The sequence below is a fragment of the Bombus vancouverensis genome, chromosome 8, assembly GCF_051014615.1.
Source record: "Bombus vancouverensis nearcticus chromosome 8, iyBomVanc1_principal, whole genome shotgun sequence".
NCBI lineage: Eukaryota > Metazoa > Arthropoda > Insecta > Hymenoptera > Apidae > Bombus > Bombus vancouverensis.
In genome coordinates, this window is record NC_134918.1 from 11,476,750 (window position 1) to 11,497,391 (window position 20,642).

Consider the following 20,642-nt stretch of genomic DNA (forward strand, 5'->3'; position numbering starts at 1 on the left):
ACTGTTAAACGAGTGTCGTGAAATTAACAATCGCAGCTACGCACAGGTTTTCTTATATTAAACAGAGATTCGATAACATTGGCTGTTGGTTTGTTAATAAATGCTTGACAAGGTTGATCCATTTATAGATTATTGTTTATGTTATAAATGTAATAATACGTATAAAATAATATAAGAAATATTATATATTGTTAGTAACTAGATACACGTATAGATCAACTATGTAAAACACTTATCAATCTTAATTTGATATACTTTTTATCTGTATCGGGTATGATAGGATAAACGATAACAAAATACGAAACAGAATCGCGTTATTTATCTTCAGTTGTAAAAAATTCAATTGTGCGACAAATATATTGTGGTTTTAAAAATAATGCTTCTCATAATATTCCAGTGATAGGAAAATCCGAACTGTACAAAAAGTTATTTATTATCTTTGTTAATCCTTCAATCAGAGTCGCTTCATCCAGATTGTTAAATTTTTTAAATCTGTGGATTTTTATCAAAACTTTAATTCCTCCAGCGCAACGGATAGAAATAAATAGAAGAATAGAAAGAAAACGATCTTTTACAAGGTATACATTTTATACCGTTTTTCTATGTATTTCTGTCTCAAGTTGAAAGTTTGTATCGTAAATCGTTCCTATACTGGATATTAACAAGTGCATATGTATGTAGCGATTTTACCAAATCTATTCGTATTATCTCAAATCAAAAATGCAAATTAGAAAAATTGACGGTAAACAATTTAACCACATCCTGTACAAACGAAGAACATTATTGAAAAAAATGTAAGACACAGATCTATTTGAAAAATGATCACCGATACGTCCATACGTCTCATTAAATATAAAATCCAGAAACATAATATGAAACTCTCCTAAAAACAAAAATATCAAAATCAAATCTAGGATAATATAATAACATTGAAGGATATCTAAGAGAGATCATGCGACAACAAATATACATTGTTCACAACTCGTAGAAAAAGACACACGATAAACCAGCAAAATTTGTAAATCAAATGAAACCTTGGGAAACGCGTCGTATACCGTTAATCGTTTCGTAAATGGTGATCGTTCATCCCCGCGGTACCCATCGTCCCTAAGAGGGCTCGATAACCCGTTTCTGATAAGTTGATCCCCGAACGAGGTGGTGCGACTCACTTCCTAAACTTTTTTCGCGCACGGTGGTGCGCCTCGAGGCCTTCGGAGAGGGACTTGAGAGCCTTGACCTCGACCTGGCTCCGACCGCCCCCGCCCCCGTACCAACGGACCCAGACAGTCATGGTGCCCGGTGGGCCCAAAGACTCGACCTTGCCCGGCCAGGCCGGACTTCCTCTTGCGGCGCCCCATACTAGCTCACCCACTTCCAGTTTCCTCTGGCTCTTCTCCTCCGACTTTGCCTCCGTTACTAAAGGGTTTTGAAACAATTCACGGTGTTTTTCTTTCGGTTTCTCTATTGTTCTCTTTTTCTCGCTGCACGCATTTCTCTTTTCACTCTCGCTCTATTTCACGCTACCTCTCTTAGCCACCAGACGGTGATATGTATTTCGATCTAGCGCGGTGAACAGATGGTGAAACCAGACTTGTATCCGGGAAAGCAGAACGAGCATCGGGGGATCGTGAGATTTTTTATTGAGCTCCGAAGAGTTTGTACTCTCGTAATTTAGCGATCATTGAAGTAGTAACGATAGACGATATTATTGCTATGGTACTGATAAATACATTCTGTTTTGGAATTTATTTAAAATATTACGACTTCAACCTTCTACAGGTGGAATTTTATTCACGTGTGAGAGAAGGAATTGTAGAAGATTATAGATTCTTGTTATGGATAATTGCTATAAATAGCTCTTTTCATATATAGCTTTATGTATAACGATTGTAAAATATATAGCTTGATAAAAGCGATATAGCTTTTGCGTATAAGAAATACAGCGAGAAATAAGTAAACTTGTAAATGTATGAATAATATGTAATATTCCAAATTATAGCGAGTTCAATATTAAATATTAATTCGAATGGCCGACTAAATGCGAATTAGCGTAACTGGTATAAAATTTTTGTGTTACGAGATTCACAAATATTCTGCTTCTTAAAATGTGGTAATTAATAATAATAACAAACTGCGAATGTTTATGCTAATTCGTATATAAAAAATAAAACCAAAACAGAAATTTGTTTCACCTACTAAATATAACCATTATGTACATTAAGTTGTACATTTATATGTTTCTTCATACAACATGCATTCGGTACATTTTTTGCAACTCTTCTCATAAACGCATAAATATCTGCCACTTAAGTATCGATTTAATTTCGCAACACGATCCCGCGAGCTTTCGTCTAGTTAAGATTGTGTGTTAATTTTGATCAATAAGTGCATGACGCATAACAGCGAAATGAGTATGCTCTTTGTGCGTGCCTTACGAATGGGATGAATTACTCTGAAACATCCTAACTGATACCACTACGTCTGTATTTGTAGGGTTGTTTATTTTGAAATGTGCTCCTTGCTCGCGCGTGTGCTCGTTAAAAAATGATTAGTAGCTTCATACAAACGGTGGTAGGCGAGATCAGTGGCAAAATAAGGTATCAGATGGTTCGAGCACATGCAATGACTTCGTCCATCGATCTCTTCTATTTCTGACTCGACAATTAAAGAATAAGTCCTGCTCTGAGGAATGCAACCTGTACGCTTTCTTTTTGTAGACGTTCCGCGTTACTCGATATCATACTCTTCCGTACGTTTTCGTCCGTAACTTGAATCGTGAATACATATAACTCTACCGTAGTGACTCGATCGTAAAATAACAGATCCATAAAATTCATTGGACAATAATTTTTCGTTATTTCCGCAGGTTCAAACGGTGAATCGCTCGAATCGTAAATTCCAAACTCCCGTTTGGAACGGCGAATTACGAACGTGATAAAGCCGCGGATTTACGTGACAAATTTTTGCGCACGCACGTCCCAAGTTCACAGGCGTGGCCAGGGCGAAAACAACAATTCCCTCCCCAAAATATTATGCACATGCGACACGAGACACGTGAGGATGATTATGTACAAGAAAATGACCGCAACAAATAAGACCGGTGAGCCACACCCGCGCCGAAAATGAACGTATGACTGAAGCCCCTTGGCCCCTTCAGTGGTATGTGACAATTACGTGGACAATGAATATTAACAAACCTGACAGCCAATTAGTACAAAAAAAAGTAGGAATGTGTATGGAATAAATCCTTATGAAAATTATTTACAATTTATTAATTCAACGTCACCGCCGTTACATTTTTATAGCAAAGCAACGAGTCTCCTCTCCTGGGATCTTTTAACGAACAAAAATGTTTAGTATTGACACCACTTACCTGCTTCGAATTCTTGTGAAATATTGCAACGAATTTTTATTTTCTTTTCTCTTTCTGGCTGAACAATAATACAGTCCAATGATACATCGAAGAAAAAATTTTGCCAAGAAAAAGTTATCGTTTGAAAAGGAATATTTTACATTTTCTTCGAATTCTTTATTTTGTAAATAAAGAATATCACGATCCTTATAAGGTAACATGTAAGAAAATTTAAAAAAACGAAAAATAATATCTCTTGTCGAAAAGAAAATATATACTCCTTTTCTAAAAATAAATTTTACTAACATCTTATAGAAACTGATTAAATGGACGATAAATCTCGAAAATAAAATCAGGCGTGGAAATACTTTTCTCTTTTGATTATTCATATTAACTTTGGAGATGAGTAAATCTTGGATATTGCTTAAAAAGCGTTACCAAAGCGTATACAATGCAACAAGCAATAATTGATCATGCCACTACGCATGCAGCGAACGAAAACAAATACTGAGCAAGCACACAAACAATCGTAAACTAACGTAATTACGTACATAACGGAACATGCTTTGTACAAAATACGAGGTAGCATGAAGGAACGTTAGAGTGTAGCAGATGTATGTCTAACTAAAATATTGACCCTTGATTAGTACCATTGGATTACAGGTAACCCACAAAATTTTGAAATAAATTGCTCAGTTTTAGAGTACTTCATTTTTATTTTAGAACTTTGTTTTATCAATTATTATACTTATATTTACTAAATCTGGAATTTCATTCTAGAATATAGAACACAATTTAGTGACTACTGCAATAACTAAACGTACTCCAAATTGTCACCTATAAACCAACGGTATCAATCAAGGACTAATGAAAATGTTAGAGTTAGAAGGATTCTTATTACTAACAATCATTCTATAACAATCATCGACAAACAACGTGAAATCTTCTCGTTACGTATAAATTATTTTATAATATTTCTAAAGTTATACCATGCATAAAATTACATTCCTTATCAATGTAAGACTACTGTCAGATACCACTTTGATAAGATAACTTTCATAATAAGACAATTCTATACAATCGTTCTTCGATTCTATACAAAATATACAGGATGTAAAAAAATCAATCTTTAACAACCAAGTTTACTAATTATAGCATAATTTATTTGAAAGATCGTTCGGAGCTTTCTCGATAGAATTAATGTGTTTTACAATAGTAACACAGTTTTCACGTCAACAATTATCAAAGTTGATTATCAAAATGTGGCTCGATGCTAATATCCGAGCTACTTATATAACTAATATACGATTAATATCTAAAAATACCATACAATACTGACCATCTTGGTCTTCATGCAGGGTAGAATGCATGGAATGGATGGAGTCCAGCTTTCGCTTGATTCCGCGGCCGAGGGCATGTTCCCTGCCCTCGCACCTCACTGTGCTCACCACACCTTCGGCTTGCTTCAACGTCTCTGACGTATAGATCTGTCAAATACAACTGGATCAACTCAGGCACAAGCCTACCAAGTCACATGCTAATATCATTTCAATCTAACGTCTGCCAAATCGCTCGTTTCATTTCGATAAACCCTTCTATTTCTCCAGCAAGATTCTCATCATTCTTTCGACCGAGCGTGAAAAACATAAGTGAACAGAATGAAGTAGTATAAAACAAAGAAAATAAACAAACAAAACAAACTACTTGAACAGAGAACGATTTTTAACTCAACTAAGTAATGTACAAAAAATGTATAATAAAATATTAACGCGATGAGCGTTCGAAGAGCTACTATTATAGAAAACTTACGTTTTCTACGCTATCAATGGCCGAATTAATATGGCACGTTCAAATTTCATTCTTCGAGGCATGCAAACGAGAAATGATACCAAGATGACAAAATCCAAACTCTGATTACGCATGCTCATTGCAAGGTATTTTCTCTTTTGTTTTGAACGTTTAGGAATAATGTATGTCAGATAATTTTTAGCAAAAATAATACTGTTTAGCAAAAATTTATTTTTTCTCTGTTTGCCATTATAAAGAATCATGTTTCTTTTTTTTGCTTAGCAATTCGTTAACACACGATTAATTATACAAGTTACATTATTGCAATGTATGCTTTAAATAATAATGCTAAAAAAAAGCGAGCTGAACATCGTCCGGCCCACGAATTATCTACGCGTAAAAATTAATAACGTTAAATACAAACTAATTACAAACTTAATAGTACTCGATTGAAACGTGTATTATGCCCTTGCAAGTAGGGAATGCCACTGGTTGTGTAATTGAAAATGTACAAAATTAATTAATCGACCCGTACGAAAGAAAGATGCTCAGTCCTCCGACGATGAGTCAGTCTCCTCACCGTCGTCAGCTTCTTGCGCATATACGAATTGATTGTAAATGTATGGATTCATATAGGCCTGCTTATTAGGCGAATAGTTCACGACAGCAATGCTATTAGGATCAGACCTATAGTTATACAAATGTGGATAAAGCCCTGCTGACGCAGCGATACCGATATTTACAAATTTCTGATAATTCTCGCTTTGTGAACAATAAGGAATACCGATGTTCTGATTCTCCAAAGGTTTTTCTTCCGAATTTTGATCTATGTCATCTTGCTCCGAAAGATGTTGTGAAACTTGTGACTCAATTTGATCGATTTCGACGCAAGATTTAGGATCGAATTTCGTTTGAGGTAACATAGTGTAATGCGCATGATCTGGCACTAAAGCTTGCTGTCGATAAACGTTCGTATTGGGAACATAATGCTGACTATGATAGAGGATCGGCTGATAGTGACCATGACCTACAACCGGCAACGTATTGACGTCAACCTCTGTATAAGAGACGTCCGTCATTTCTTTAGTGACGCTTAGGTGATCTTCGACAGGATTCTGGTCCATTGTGTCTGAATATATGGAATGATTTGGTGATGAAGTGTCCATATGCTCCTGTGAGTCAGCGTATGTGTTTTCAGGGTGTGTCGTATCGGCTGGCTGGTGCATGTCTGTTAGAGTTAGATGACGGTTGACCTGCTCTACATGGGTACCAACCTGGATCCCAGTAGTCACCGTCGACTCCACATATGTCTTTCCATGGAGACCTGGCTGACTAAGCGTGATTTCTTTCGTGGTGATACCTTGAATTCTCCAATCTTCCGAAGCCACTGGTACATCGCCTGAATCCGGTTCGCTACTTGATACGCAATGAACCATTGGCTGGAAATTAATATTTTAACGCGTTCAGTATATTAGTTGAGATAAAAATACAAACAAGGCAATATTATATATCACAGTTTTGTTTTCATTTCAATAAACAAAAACGCTTTGAATGTACTCAGAAATATTTTTTTGGTACAAGTAGATTTTGTTTTAATACAAAATTAAAATAAAAAATCACACATATTAATTATATATATTAAGGTTCTTTCATATGTCTCTTAAACTTAAAAAAAAATAGAAAAACATAATTAGTCTGAAATTATATATAATTGAACTTGAATTAGATATAAAAGAGCAGGTATGCCATACTTAATCATATAAATGCAATAAATATAAATTATATATTCGCAACGTTCACTTCTTTTCAATCTACGTTTGTTCACATCACTTATTTAACCCCACAGAGTTTTAAAGCATCTAAGAATTTCGTATTTGATTTGTTTGAAACACACAGTGACAAATTTATGCTACAATGCCAATTTTTATCAAAACTATATATCTAAAAAAAACTTAGTGCTTTAAAATTATACAAACACATGAAAAAATACTTAATTCGACTGAAAAATATTTTAATTATATGTATATTAAATAAATAAATCTATGATATTCTGTAAACATTCAAAGATATATTTAATATTATAACAATTGACATATTTCAGAAAATTAATTTCTAAGTTACCTATTATGTTTTTCTTCTATGGTTTTATTGTTTTTATTGTATTGAATAATGCAATATTACCGTAGACGACGAGTGATGTCTAGCTGTAATTGGCGGTGCAGGTGAAGCTGCTCCATGCGTTGTAGTGTCCACGGCAGGACTATTCGATCTTTGACTATTCCCTGGACTGTGTGTGGTGGTATCCGGCGGCGATCCTTGTCTCATCATAGCCGATTGAGCCATATTCGCCTGATTACCAGCTGTCTGAGTCGAAACAGAATGTCTTGCCATCAGAGGACTGTGTTGATCGCTCTGTTGAGCTGTTTTCTCAACAACAGTCGTACTACTACTGGCAAGAACGTATTGCTGCTGTTCAACGTTCTGCTCCGAAGACGGTGAATTCACGCTACTTTTTGGGGAAGTGGGCGCCTTTCCTTGAATCATTCCAGAACTCAAAATATACGACTGATTATGATCAATGTTTAACGAAGGATCGACGGTGGTTCCATTAGAAGCTGCAGCTTGAAAATTAGGTATCTGATTGTTAGATACCATGGTCGTTTGTTGCTGTACGATCGTAGTATTTTGCTGAACGAATGTTGTGTTCTGTTGATTAGGGGCCGACGAAACAGCGATATTCTGCGCCGTCCCACAAGGTACCATCAACGTCTGCCCGTTCATCTGTATGAATTCCTGCTGACCCTGCATGTTTGTCGGTCGAACTTGCGAGGCATTAAAAGTCACTTGCTGGTTCGGACTGACATTTGCTACTATCGGACTTAGTTGGTTCCCAAACGACGTTGTTCCATTTACTAAGAATTGGCCACTGTTCGGTGAGAGGAATTGTGCGCCAGGACTATGCTGTTGAATAATTTTTCCGCCGGTTGCTTGCGGTGCTCGAATGACCATTCCAGCAGGACCAGCTGCTAAAATGCTCTGACTCGGATTGAATATTCCACTGTGGCTTTGCACCGGAGTTAACACGTTCTGACCGTTTACGTTCTGTATCTGCAACTGCATACCGATGTTTCCTGTGTCTTGCAGCAAGGTCGCCGTTCCATCAGCAGACATAACCATACTTCCTATACCAGGAACGATGAATTGTTGAATAGTAGGGAAATTTTGAACCATGCCAGCAGCTCCGTTTAATAAATTCACTGGTTGCAGAAGATTTATTTGCTGAGCTGGTTGAGGATTCGTGATAATTTGTTGAGCATTGAACTGAGCCGATGTTGCACCGGCCTGACCATTCATTACCAATTGAGCTGGTGCTCCACCCTTGCCAGGAACAATTGTCAATGCCTGCAGCATCGGACCGCCTATGCTCTGAGTCTGGAAGTTCTGCTGCGCAAAGTTGGACTGCGACTGCATCAGCATGCCGGCATTCTGTTGGGACGAAGCGATATGCAACATCGAGGCCACTGTCTGCGGATTCGTCTTTCGTTTTTTGTACGCTTTCTTTTTGCTCATTGCTGATTCGGGCGATAGCAACGCCGGTTGCCGATTTACCATCCCTTGATTCGCACTGACATTTCTCGTAACGTCCTGATTCGCATCTAGGATTGACTGAGCATTTTGTATCACGTTTCCAGTCGCGACAGTTAGATGCGGTATTTGAACGTTCTGACCTATACTGTCCATCGTCATGACACTAGGTTGTATAAGTACAGGAGTCTGAATAGTGTTGACGAGCACCGTGGGCTGTCCAATAACTTGCTGAGCTACGCCCACCGCAGGAATGACCTGGCTGACAGCTCCTGTCACACTGGTGACCATAGGTGACACTGACAATGGTGGCATCGAATTAGAGTTGGAAATGATTTTTGGAGGAGGTGGTGCCATTACACCGTTGATTCCTGAACCCGTGCTAGCCATTATAAGTTGACCACCATTAGACACTAATATATGACCAGGAGGTAAAGTCGATCCAGGAGGATGTTTTAATATTCCGCCTGACGTAAGAACATTATGAACTTGAACATTGGACTGAGGATGTTGTTGGGTTGGTTGTTGTTGCTGTTGCTGACTTTGAGGTTGTACTGGTGAATTGGTACTGGCCTGAGGTACTTGTATACTACTAACGACGCTTTGAACCATCTCTAATGGCGATTTCGACACACTTATCGCTATCGACGATTGACTATTCGGAAGAGAGGACGTCGTAGTAACAACAGTGGTTGGTACATTCGTTAAGGTTGTCGAAGACGCTGGATGCTGTGATTTATTCGAGAGTATATCTGGTATAGCGGGATTTGGTATTCCAGAAGGTGTATTTATCGAAACCGTAGCGGTATTTGCTCTTCCAGCTAGCACAGATGTGATGGTATTACTGCTAACCGTATGGCCGCTTGCCATTGTGGTTATTACCGATGACGTACCAGCAAAGTGATTCATCGGTACTCTCGAAACTGCATTCACAGTATGAGGATGTGGCTGGTAACCATCCAAAGACGACTGTCTCGTGGTTTGCCTTTTTGTTATTTGAGACGTCATGCTGTCTGAACCGGGGGTGGATGATTGCGACGATGGCGTACTAGAAGGAACTACGTTTGAACTCGTTGTAGCAGAGCAAGGCGTCTCCGCGCGTTGCTCTGGCGCAACACTACCCATCGAAGACTGTGAGGGTTGTTGAGCCTGAGGCGTTAAAGGTTGAGATGGCACCTGACCAGACGTAGAATGCGAATGAGGTGTTGGCGGTTGCGAGTAACTATGTGGCGTCGACGGTTGCGACGAAATGAGGCTTTGAGGCGTTGCCGGCTGCGATATTCCAGGTGTCGACGAAGCTGGCGTGTCCGAATTCGCTGGACTGTTCGTACCAATCGGAGATCCATGACTGGTACTCACAGTACCACCCTGGATCGGTCTTGAATCAGCTTGCTGCTGATTGTTCTGATACTGTTCTCCAAACGTGGACGATGTAACAGGATCCTCGCGTTGATCAGAATGCATCAGGTACTGACGTTGCATTTGTTGTTTATATTGATCCTGCGCATAAGATTGAGTATCAGCACTGGTAACACAACCTTGGCAAGGACTATTCTCCGAATCTGTTCCTCCACTGCTCGAGGTGGGAGTCATGCTACTGTGTACAACAACGGGCGAGGTTGCGTGATTTTTCACAGAATTAAACGTCGATGTGCTCGTGGGGCTGGCGCCGGAAGAAGGCTTTGGTTGTGGAAGATAAGTGTTATTAGGCAAATGCGAACCATGACTCGTTTGCGGTGTTTTCGAATTATTGACAATTCCCACTTGAGAGCTACTAACACCGGTTTGCCTTGATATCGTGCTATTCAACAAAGCAGTCTGTTGCGCAAGGTAACCGCTGGGATCTTCCAAAAACGACGGGCCGCTGCTATTGACGGTCGAACCAATTTGATTACTATTCTGTTGATTTTTCTCGTTGAATTCATCTATTGGACTCGAAGTTGATTGATCAAGGCTATTGTTTCGAACATCTGTAACGCTATGCTGGCGTTGTTTCTTCACCATTACTTTACTGGGTTTGGCCTTCTTGCGTGCAACTTCATCGGTCCAAGTGGATGCTTGTGGAATGTGGTGATGTAGAGGTGGAACACGATCGAAGGAGTTACATGTGATGTTCTGGACTGTGACGAGAGAAGGCTGATGAGTACCCGAAGCTGACCGATTTTGTTGCCAAGGTGGCGTTCTCGAATTGAAATGCACGTTACCGGGTTGCCCGTTTGGTCCCATTCCAGACTGCGTTTCAACAGCATGATTGGTATTCGGGCTCCTTCCCGCTACATTAGATAAAGCGTATTGTTGCTGATGTTTAACATCTACGATAGCTCCTTTCGAAGCATCGAAACTTCTCACAGGATATTGAACCTGATTCTGGGCGTACATTCGTTGCATATTTTCGTGGGAATTATTCGATAAGTTCCCATTTTGTACGACATGGTGCCGTTGTACAGCGTGATTGTGCAGCAGAAGTTGTTGTTGCTGCTGCTGTTGTTGTTGTTGCTGCTGCTGCTGTTGTTGCTGCTGCTGCTGCTGCTGCTGTTGAATTTGTTTCGCATTCAAATCTTCATCCGTCACAGAAGAAGTACGATTATGTCTGTTCTGCATATCAGCAGTATTCATCACGGGACCGATTGTTTGTTGTTGCATTACGTCTAACGAATGATGATTCAACTGTTGATTAGGATACTGAGGTTGCACGCACACCTGAGATACTTGTTGTTGATGCTGATGCTGCTGTTGCTGCTGGAGTTGTTGTATTTGCATTTGAAATTGATCCGCTGGTTGTGCCTGCATTACGTGTTGATTGGGTTGATGTTGTTGCGTTTGTTGTTGCAGCTGATGTTGATGAATTTGGTGCAACTGCGGATGAAGAGCAGATTGAGCTGTTACTTGTGAGGATTGCATGTGATGCACATAATTTTCTGACGAATGTTGAGGATTGTAGTTTCCTGATTGTTGATCAACTTCTTGAGTCAAATGCTGCTGTTGTTGTTGCTGCTGTTGCATCTTATGCTTCTGCATTTGTTGCATGTGCAATTGCTGTTGCTGTTGTTGCTGCTGCTGGTTCAAATGGTCCTGCTGCTGCATTATGTGTAACGGCTGCTGATTTAATTGATTAAGATAGTGAGGAGCTTGCTGTTGCGTTAACTGATTCACGACCGTGTTTTGATGTTGTTGTTCGTGTTGCTGTAAAATCTGCATATGTTGCATTTGCTGATGATGAGGCAGTAACTGTTGCTGTTGCTGTTGCTGCTGTTGTTGTTGAGATATATGCTGCTGCATAAGTTGCTGCTGCTGCTGCTGCTGCTGCTGTTGTTGTTGTTGTAATATAAGCTGTTGATGTTGCTGTTGCAACAACTGTTGTTGCTGCTGAGTCATATTGTTAAAATTGGCGCCCTGCTGATTCATGATCAGGGAATTTCCCATTAACATCCCCGACATATTGTGCTGACCTATCCTTTGCTGAGGATTTCTCGTTACACAGCCGTTTATATCTTGTGCTTGAGAAGGTGAATTTAATGTTTGATGACATATCTGCTGATTACTTTGCTGAACTTGCAAATTAGGGATCGCAATAGGCCACACCTGGAATATGAAAAACATTTACGTGTAAACATTATACTATATACATAGTATTCGACATACATTACAAAATAATAAAATTTACCTCCTAACTTATTTATTTATAAAGATTTATCTATTACAGGTAAATTTATTATTTACAATAAACAGACCGTAATTATTGACTCTTGGACAATACAATAAAGTAAAATTTAGAACAGCGAACGAACTTGGAAAATAATTATCTTGTTTTATTATGATTACATAATTATTATATTGAATAAAAATTAGATATTAACGTAATACAATTTTAACTTCTTATAGGAAATAAATATTAATAATTACGTCACGTATAATTTCATTTAAAATGTAAAGTTCGCAGTATTATTTGTTCGAATCCCTCTCGGGATACACTATGGAAGGATTAAAATAGCAGATTTCTCTTCGGATTAATTAAAATTAATATCACATTACCTGCGATCCATTTGGTACTGGTGACCCTTGCACTCCAGATGCCGCAACAATAGCTCTTTCGCGTTGTGCCATAAGTTGTGAGACTGAGACTCCTGAGAAAATGTTTCCTAGCCCCCCTATTTTCCTCTTCTTTTTCTTGTTGAGACCATCTGAAAAATATAATTAAACGTTGATAGAAATCATCTTTTGTTATTGGATACTTAAGATATGCAAAAAAATGATATTAATTCTTAATGGAATTCCGGGGCACGTTAAATCTTCAAGGTCATGGAGAATTAAAATACGACTCATTTCCCTAACTCTAATTTTAACCCTCCACTTATTATTCAAGCGCTGCTTCAGGTTTCTTAATGAACGAGTGTTCCATTTGAAGTCCCACCGCAAGGTTAAATCCTATTTAGCGTAACAATTCCAAGATTCATATCCGTTTTATTCACTACCTTTCTTTTCCAACACATTTTACTTGTAAACGAACGTATAACTTTTTCCAATTTTGTATAAATCAGTTACAAAGATAAATGGTTATAATATTGCCTTTTTTCCAAGTGCAGAAGATAAATGCACGAAGTGTCGCAGAAATTGCTGATTTATAGTATGACACATTCTCAATGAAAATAATTACTATTCTTTACATAATAGAAACTATTTAATGAAAATTAGTTTTATATATTAACAGTAGTATAATATTTATAGAACGTATATAATTTTCATCGTGTTCATACTAATTGTTTCTACATACGAGAAAAATAAATAATGCACGGGAATGCACGCGAACTATTTAAACGATGCTAAAAGATACAAGAATGGAGGAAAATCACCCTTATAGGTTCGTTAGTATTTAAAAAAAATTGATGAATCAAAGAAAATGAAAAATAGAACGAAGCGAAGCAAATAACTGTTTCATATTTTGAATTGAAGCGAAACTATACAACCCCTCACAATCAAAGGTTGACAAGCAGCCATAACAAGCGTTCACACTATAAAATTACCTTGATTTACGAGGATAACAGAAAGCAGAATGGCAAAAGGGTGGCAAAGGGGATGGTTTTCAATGGCGGTCTTTTATCCGTAAGCCTACAGCGGATAATTATTCTCCACGGCTTCAATGGGGGAAGACAATTCGGAAGCGGGAGAAGCAAGATGAAGAGGACGAGGAAAACGGATGGGTGAAAGGGAGGTAGGGTAGGATGTAATAATGAATCCACCTAGGAGTAAGGCCAAGTTGTCTGCAACGACGGTAGTTTAACCCGATTTTCAAGGGGGTGAAAATTTGCGTAAAATCTTTGAAGCATTTCGTGGCTTTCGAGGGAGGTTCGCGTGAACGCGTAAAATCCCTCTCCCTTTATCCCAAAAATCTGCAGTCAATGGCTTATGGCTGTAAGCGTTGCCGCCATTAAATCTGACGAAGCAGAGATGACGTAGCAATTATGAAATATAGGCTATCGCTTAAGGATGAAACTCGATCCCTCGAAATACGAGGAAAGATATTGCAAATTCGATTGCAAGGGAAAATTACAAAGTGCGCCTTTTCTGATGTAATTTCTCAAATTACTCTTTGTTCAATGTCTTGCAATAAAAATATATATAATATAAGAGATTAAATAATAAAACGAATGGAGAAGCCTAATTTCTCTTGAACACACAATATTCGATACGGCTGAAATATGCTAACCAAAGATAGTTCCCATCGTTCTCAAGCAACTCTCGCGGTATAGATCGAAGTTGCGGACTCGATGTCAGGAGATTTCGATACAGGGACCAATTGAACCGAACCAACGGCCATAATTATAACGATCTTCTGGTAGAGAAGTCCCGAGGCAAAACTTCTCGTTACGGCTGGCTGACGGACCAGCGGGATTCGAAGGCACTCGAATCACTGAAATCCAATTGAACCTCGGCCAAGGACTACTTCCCCAGTTGTTCGCTCATGACGATCCCAGCGTGGATCGGACGTTACGACGTGGTCGAGCCGTTGATGCGGACTAAACGGAAGCAGCGTAAAATGCGCTTGCGCGACCACAACAGGACGTCGGTCGAGGACGAGCCGGAGGTGGTTTGAAACGGTGTCGGCGGGGGTGAACATCACTCGGGGCAGGCGCAAGAATCACAACCGGACACAGACGTTGGACCGCAGTTCCTCTTCTCTCTTCACCTATTCGGAGCGCCGTGGCGCCGCTGCCTCTTCGTACGAAATTAACCCTTATCAACTCTCTGTCTGCCACTACCACCACCACTACCACCACCACCACCACCACCACCATCGACACCACCACTGCTACCACCCACTCTGTCCTCGTTCTCCTTCGCGTTTGCCCCCACCAAGCAACCTCATCCAAACTAACATCGTCGCGTTGACGTCGCTGGCAGCGAATGGTGAGCGGATTCTTTCCTCCTCCCGGGACTTATTGATCGCCCGGACGATAAGAAGACACGAGCCGGCCGATTGGTTCCTCTTCCGGCCAGCTCGCGTCCTCTGTGCAACTCTAACACCGATGGAAAGCTTCTGTCCCGTGTCGGGATTGTAGCGACAGAGACAACCAAATGCAAATTTGTGGATCGTCTGAGGATTTACCTGAGTGGGCTTTAAACTGTCTGATGACCTGTGCATGGCACACGCTCTAAGGTCTTTTGCTAATGCTCGTCGAGTATTATGCCAACCAACTGGTTTTGTTATTAATCGCCGTTTTCGATAGCGCAGATTGTACGAGATTAGTTGCATAATTGACGAACGAAACATTTGATTTTGATGAAAAGCGACGAAGTTGAATGAAAATCAAAATTTGTCAAGAACTCGTAGTTGTAAAATCTTTACGTACCGAGTAAGATGATAAAAGAAAAATTGCAGGTGTAACTAATAGCTCGCTCTCTGTGAAATCGTTTCCTCCGGGATATCAAACGGCGCAAAGCGTATCGCGCCGTCGTAACACGAACGTGATCGATCGGGTAACAGAGAGAGCCTGTTTACCACGGAAAATTGTTCAGCGGGACAAGGAAAATGTAACGGCGAGCGATCGACCTCGTTAAACGTGTCACGATTAGTCGTTACACTTGTCTCGTCGACCTGACGAAATCGGATCTCGAAAATTTATTAACACACCGACGAATCCGCTGACAGAGTGCCTCACGCGAGGCGTAAAAGTCAATCGTTACAGGCGAGAGCCGCGATACGAATTCCAGAAATGCTGTTTGCGCGCTCAAACATTCGCCCCCTCTCTCGTCTATAGGATTGGTCTAGAAAATGAACGCATATTAAAAACGAAAGTAAATCCAGATACGAGTAACCAGCCGTCGGAATTCCATTAATAGCGTCGATCGAGTTTCGTTTCTCGTTTCTCGGTCGAGTCCCTTGGCAAACTGCGGTACATAAAAGCCATTCCCCAGGCTGAGCCGAGCAAAACCGAAAAGAAGAGAGGAGAGAAATGAAATCGACTTTCGTTATTGAGACTCGTATTCGTGGAAGAGCGACGACGATAAAGATTCATTCGATTCGTCTCTCCCCTCCACGGCTTATTTCTTTTATTTTCCATCCCCGTCCGCGATTTGAAGGGTGTGTGTTTGCACACCACGCGAACGTATTACCTCCGCCGTTGAAATGCCTCGATAGAGGGAAACCAGGGGTAGAAAGAAAGATGGTGTAGAACGAAAGGGAGAGAAACAGGGTGACGTTTTCTCGGGCCACGTCGTTTTATATCACCGGAAAATTGGAATCGAAGCGACGCCCGTGAACGCGAACGTGAGCGTCGATGTTAAAACGGCCCTATAAAGTTCCACAGAAACACTGGCGACGATGTACATTTATATAGGGAGGAGCGCAATTCCGTGATGCAATACCGTAATCGCGAGAAAGATAAATCTTCGAAAAATATTATATCGAACGCGTGGAAGCAGATTATTTCATGTGGTAATTTTTGATAGAATCCAGCTTGAAAATTTGTCAATTCTGTGGACAATAGATGAATTATGCTTTCGATTTTCGAGGTACTTTTCTTTCCTTTTGCGTATGTTAATCGTAAATGTATAGTTTCCATTAACCTCTCCTGTTAATTTTCTGCTACCTCTCGTGAAGCAAGTTTTTATGAACTTTCCGACATGGTAATTCAGTTATCTTGTACGTGACGATAAAACTGTTTTCAAATGCGCTTACTTCATTTATCGAAAGTGATCAGTATACAATTTGTATACAATCAAATTAATAAAATGATGTGATTATTCTTTGTTGTTAATTTACTACGTACATCGTAAACTGTGACGCAATAACGTTAGTAATTATCAATATATTGTTGTAAAATCGTTACCATAAAAATGAAGACGACTTTTGGATAATCAAATTAGACGTGTCATATAGCAAAACGTTAAGTTAAATTTTGCCCATCATATCGCTGTTACACTGTCTCGATCACTTTGCAATATCCACCTAACGTAATTCCTGAATGAACAAAATCTACCAAAACCACTACGCTAAACCGATGGCGGAAGGATTGAAATGCTTGAGCTCGGATGACAAAAGGTGAAATGAAACACAGTTAGAAAGTTTGCGAGCAGGCGATTAAAAATCAGCAACGTTGTCCTTTAAATCCCTCAGCCCCTGAAACCAGCGAACGATCAAAATACACTCGACGAATTTCAATGCACAGTCGGACTATTGTTTCTCATTCCCGACGAGCGAAAACCGTAAGCGAGGCTTTCGCTGTGTGTGCACAGGCTCGCTCGGAATAACAGCCGTTTAATTAGCGACGCGATGAAGAAAGGAAAAGACGAAAAAGAGAATAAAGAAGCAGCAGAGGAGAGGAGTGAACGGGTAGCAGGGAAGAGAAAACGAAAGAGAGAGAGAGAGAGAGGAAAAAAGAAAAGAGTCGGTCCCGCTCGGTCGGTTATAGGATTTAGTAATGAAATCCGGACGGAGAGTTTAGCCGCCACGGTGATACATCATTCCACCTCCTTCCCCCGGGGCCAACGCCTCCATCCACGGTTCCTACGTCGCGTTCGCCACCTCCATCCCTTTTTTCACCGACATCGGGGAGCTTTAATGCCGTCTCTATGTACGCGAAAAGGACCGCGGAAGAAAGAGAGGCACAGAGAAAGAGGAAAAAGGAAGCACAGACGAAACGAAAGAAAGGGAGAAGGGGATGGAGGCAACAGACCCCGCTAATGTCGCAATTTCGTCGTTCCTTTTCTTCTTCCCGGGACTTTTTTCCCGTTCGCTGCGCCCTAATGATCACGGCTCGGTCGGCAGCCGCGAGGCGCGATGCACGAGGAAAAACTTTTGGTCGTCCTCCAATAAAAGTTTTCGCCGCGTGTTTTCTAGTACGACGGTGAATAAACGTTCCCGACGATTATGGCGCGCCGCTCTGACTACCGGAACTGGCGGAACTTTGTTAATACGACGGATCGATGGGAAAACTTCTTCGGGGGATATATTGATGGGTGGGAGGATGTGTACGTGCTCGGCCGCCGCGTACGCTGGTATACGTGAGATTGATTGGCGAGTATGTATAATGCGATCGAGTTCGACGAGTTCGTGGCTCGTTCGAGAATCCGCCAAGAAACTTTTCCCCAGGGAAAATTCTGATTTTGATCGATCGACCACCCCGCGCCTCCTCGAACGCCGGATAAAACTCCCTAGATGGAAAAATTCCTTCTATGCAATTTCCTTGCGAGACTATTCCCCTCTATCTGATCGAGAAATACCTCCTCTAATTGGGCTACTTCGATTCCGCGTTTGTTATTCAACATGCAAGGAAACGTCTGTACTTCTTCGCGAATCGGTGACGTCACGATCATCTCTTATGAAACGAGTAACTTGGAATTATTTAGCTAGAAAAGATATTTCTTTCTTCCTACTTTATTTCCAAAGGGGCATACCATATAATGATAGAAGTTACTGTTTTAAAACAACTGTGGAACTTCTTGAAAATAAGAGTGAATATATTGGATACCAGGTATATTTTCTAGCGAGGTAATTCAATTATTTTACGAAGTTCTTATTTATTTTGGAAATATGAAAAGAACAAAGTTTAATTAGAGCCAGTATAATTATCAATTCGAAGGTCGCTAGTATTAAAATAAGACTAAAACTCTCAGCGAAATTTATTCAATTCATTGTTTTGTCTTATGGGCTCTTTTCGTGTTTAGCACAACAATTATGTAAGTGATTGTATACAATAAAAATTTCCTATGTTACGAACTCATAAATGTAAATGGGGATACTTCATTAAATAAGTAAACTTTAAAGCGTAACTGGTTTTATGTTGAAGCATATCGATAAATGTGAGGAGAAATTCAATTCTCCGGGTGAACGATCTGTTTACGTAGGATATTTTCGTGAATTATTACTTATAATTATTTTATTTACCGATTATTCGATATTCATGAATAAATGCTTACAACATACGATTATTGACGATAAAACGTACGCGTATTTAAAATGAAATTTTATATTTGAAGTAAAACCGAAGAATATCTTAACCAACGTGAAACATAGAAACCGCGGCGAAAATGAGATAGCAAATTAACGTATTATTTTATGTATCACAAAAGGAATTATCATTTTTAGATAACATACTGTTAGAGTAAAGTATTTAGAATTTCTATTAAAAATTTCAAAATTTTATTCATGAATTTACTATTTCTAGGTATGTAATTATATATAAAATGTCTTCTATTTCCTTAGCTTTACCTACTTTTTAGAAAATCATCTCTCTCTACTTTGAGGGTACTTCCCCTTTTTTTATTTCTTCCTAAACTTGTTATAACATATTTTTTATAACCTGACATTCAATCAAAATTTTCCTTCGCATGTCTATTTTGTCACTTATATTTTACTTCACCAAGTTAATCGACTAAACTAAAAAATGACGAAAGGTTTTTTTGAACAAGTAATAGGTCAAATTGCAAAGGTTGTAAATCTTACACAACAAAACTATATAATGCAATACGATAAAAAGTAAACTTATTTCCGTTACTTCCTATACGTCAGTGTGATTAAATCTTAAGAATTTCACTTTGACCCAAGCTCCCCTACTCGGTAAAAAATTCATCCGCATTTATTACATCATTCAGATCTCCGTAGCAAGATATTCTGTACAAAAAAAATCGCCCACCTTTTCTATTCAAACCCATAATCTACTCGGACATCGAAATTATGCAAATCACGAAGAAATGAAACACGCCGTCACTCTCGGCTTTCTCAAACCAGAAAAAGAAAGAAGGAGCGAAGCAATCGATACGGTAGGTCGAAACTAATCGTAAGACAGAATTGGCACACGCAAGGTCACGTTCTTACCTTTCCTGGCTTTGTCCGGCGAGGTGGGCGAGTCCGCGTTCACGTGAATCGCGGTTGCGACCGGGCCGGTGGATAAAGCCGGCGAAGAAGAGACCGTCGGTGTACAGGATGCAACAGGACTGCCGGCCGCCGTAGTTGGCAGCAGAAGTTTCCTCTTATGGTTGCAGAGCTTGGTCATCTCCCGCGTCTTGCCCTGATCTGGGCTCCAAGGTCGTGACGCAACCTGAAACAAGAACATAGACCAAGTCGTTAGTTACTCGTCGAGTAAACTATACTGTGTATATTTCATACAAGAAACGATCGATTCACGACGAGGGAATTTCTGGAAAATCCCGAAAATCGTATAAGTGCATGATAATACGATATGCTATGTGATAACGATACTTTATATTACATATATCTATGTGCATAAATACAATCGGTGTTGAGTAAACCTCGTAAATATTTGTTGAGTAAAGCCGATACAATAGCAACAAATTGTATTGATTTGGTGTAAATTGTAAAGGTGAATACATTAACAAATAGATAAATTATTTAGTGTGTATTTTCTCAAAGCATTGTTGCAAGCTTTTTTCCAATATGACTTCTTATAGATCGAATATC

At 39.7% G+C, this 20,642-nt stretch overlaps 1 protein-coding gene across 3 annotated transcripts in view; it reads right to left on the reverse strand.

Moving 5' to 3' along the window:
- LOC117155877 (uncharacterized) overlaps nt 1–20,642 on the reverse strand; it is a 381,740-nt gene that overhangs the window by 8,580 nt on the left and 352,518 nt on the right. The window contains exons 3-8 of one of the 3 annotated variants that reach the window (XM_033332354.2): nt 20,040–20,262; nt 12,758–12,906; nt 7,322–12,307; nt 6,415–6,579; nt 4,692–4,839; nt 1,170–1,416 (exon numbers count right to left, since the gene is read on the reverse strand). In XM_033332354.2, the coding sequence (XP_033188245.2) occupies nt 1,170–1,416; nt 4,692–4,839; nt 6,415–6,579; nt 7,322–12,307; nt 12,758–12,906; nt 20,040–20,262 (5,918 nt within the window). Of the gene's footprint in view, nt 1–1,169; nt 1,417–4,691; nt 4,840–5,161; nt 6,580–7,321; nt 12,308–12,757; nt 12,907–20,039; nt 20,263–20,642 lie in introns of those variants that run through there. The other 2 variants (XM_033332355.2, XM_033332353.2) reach the window with 2 other exon arrangements.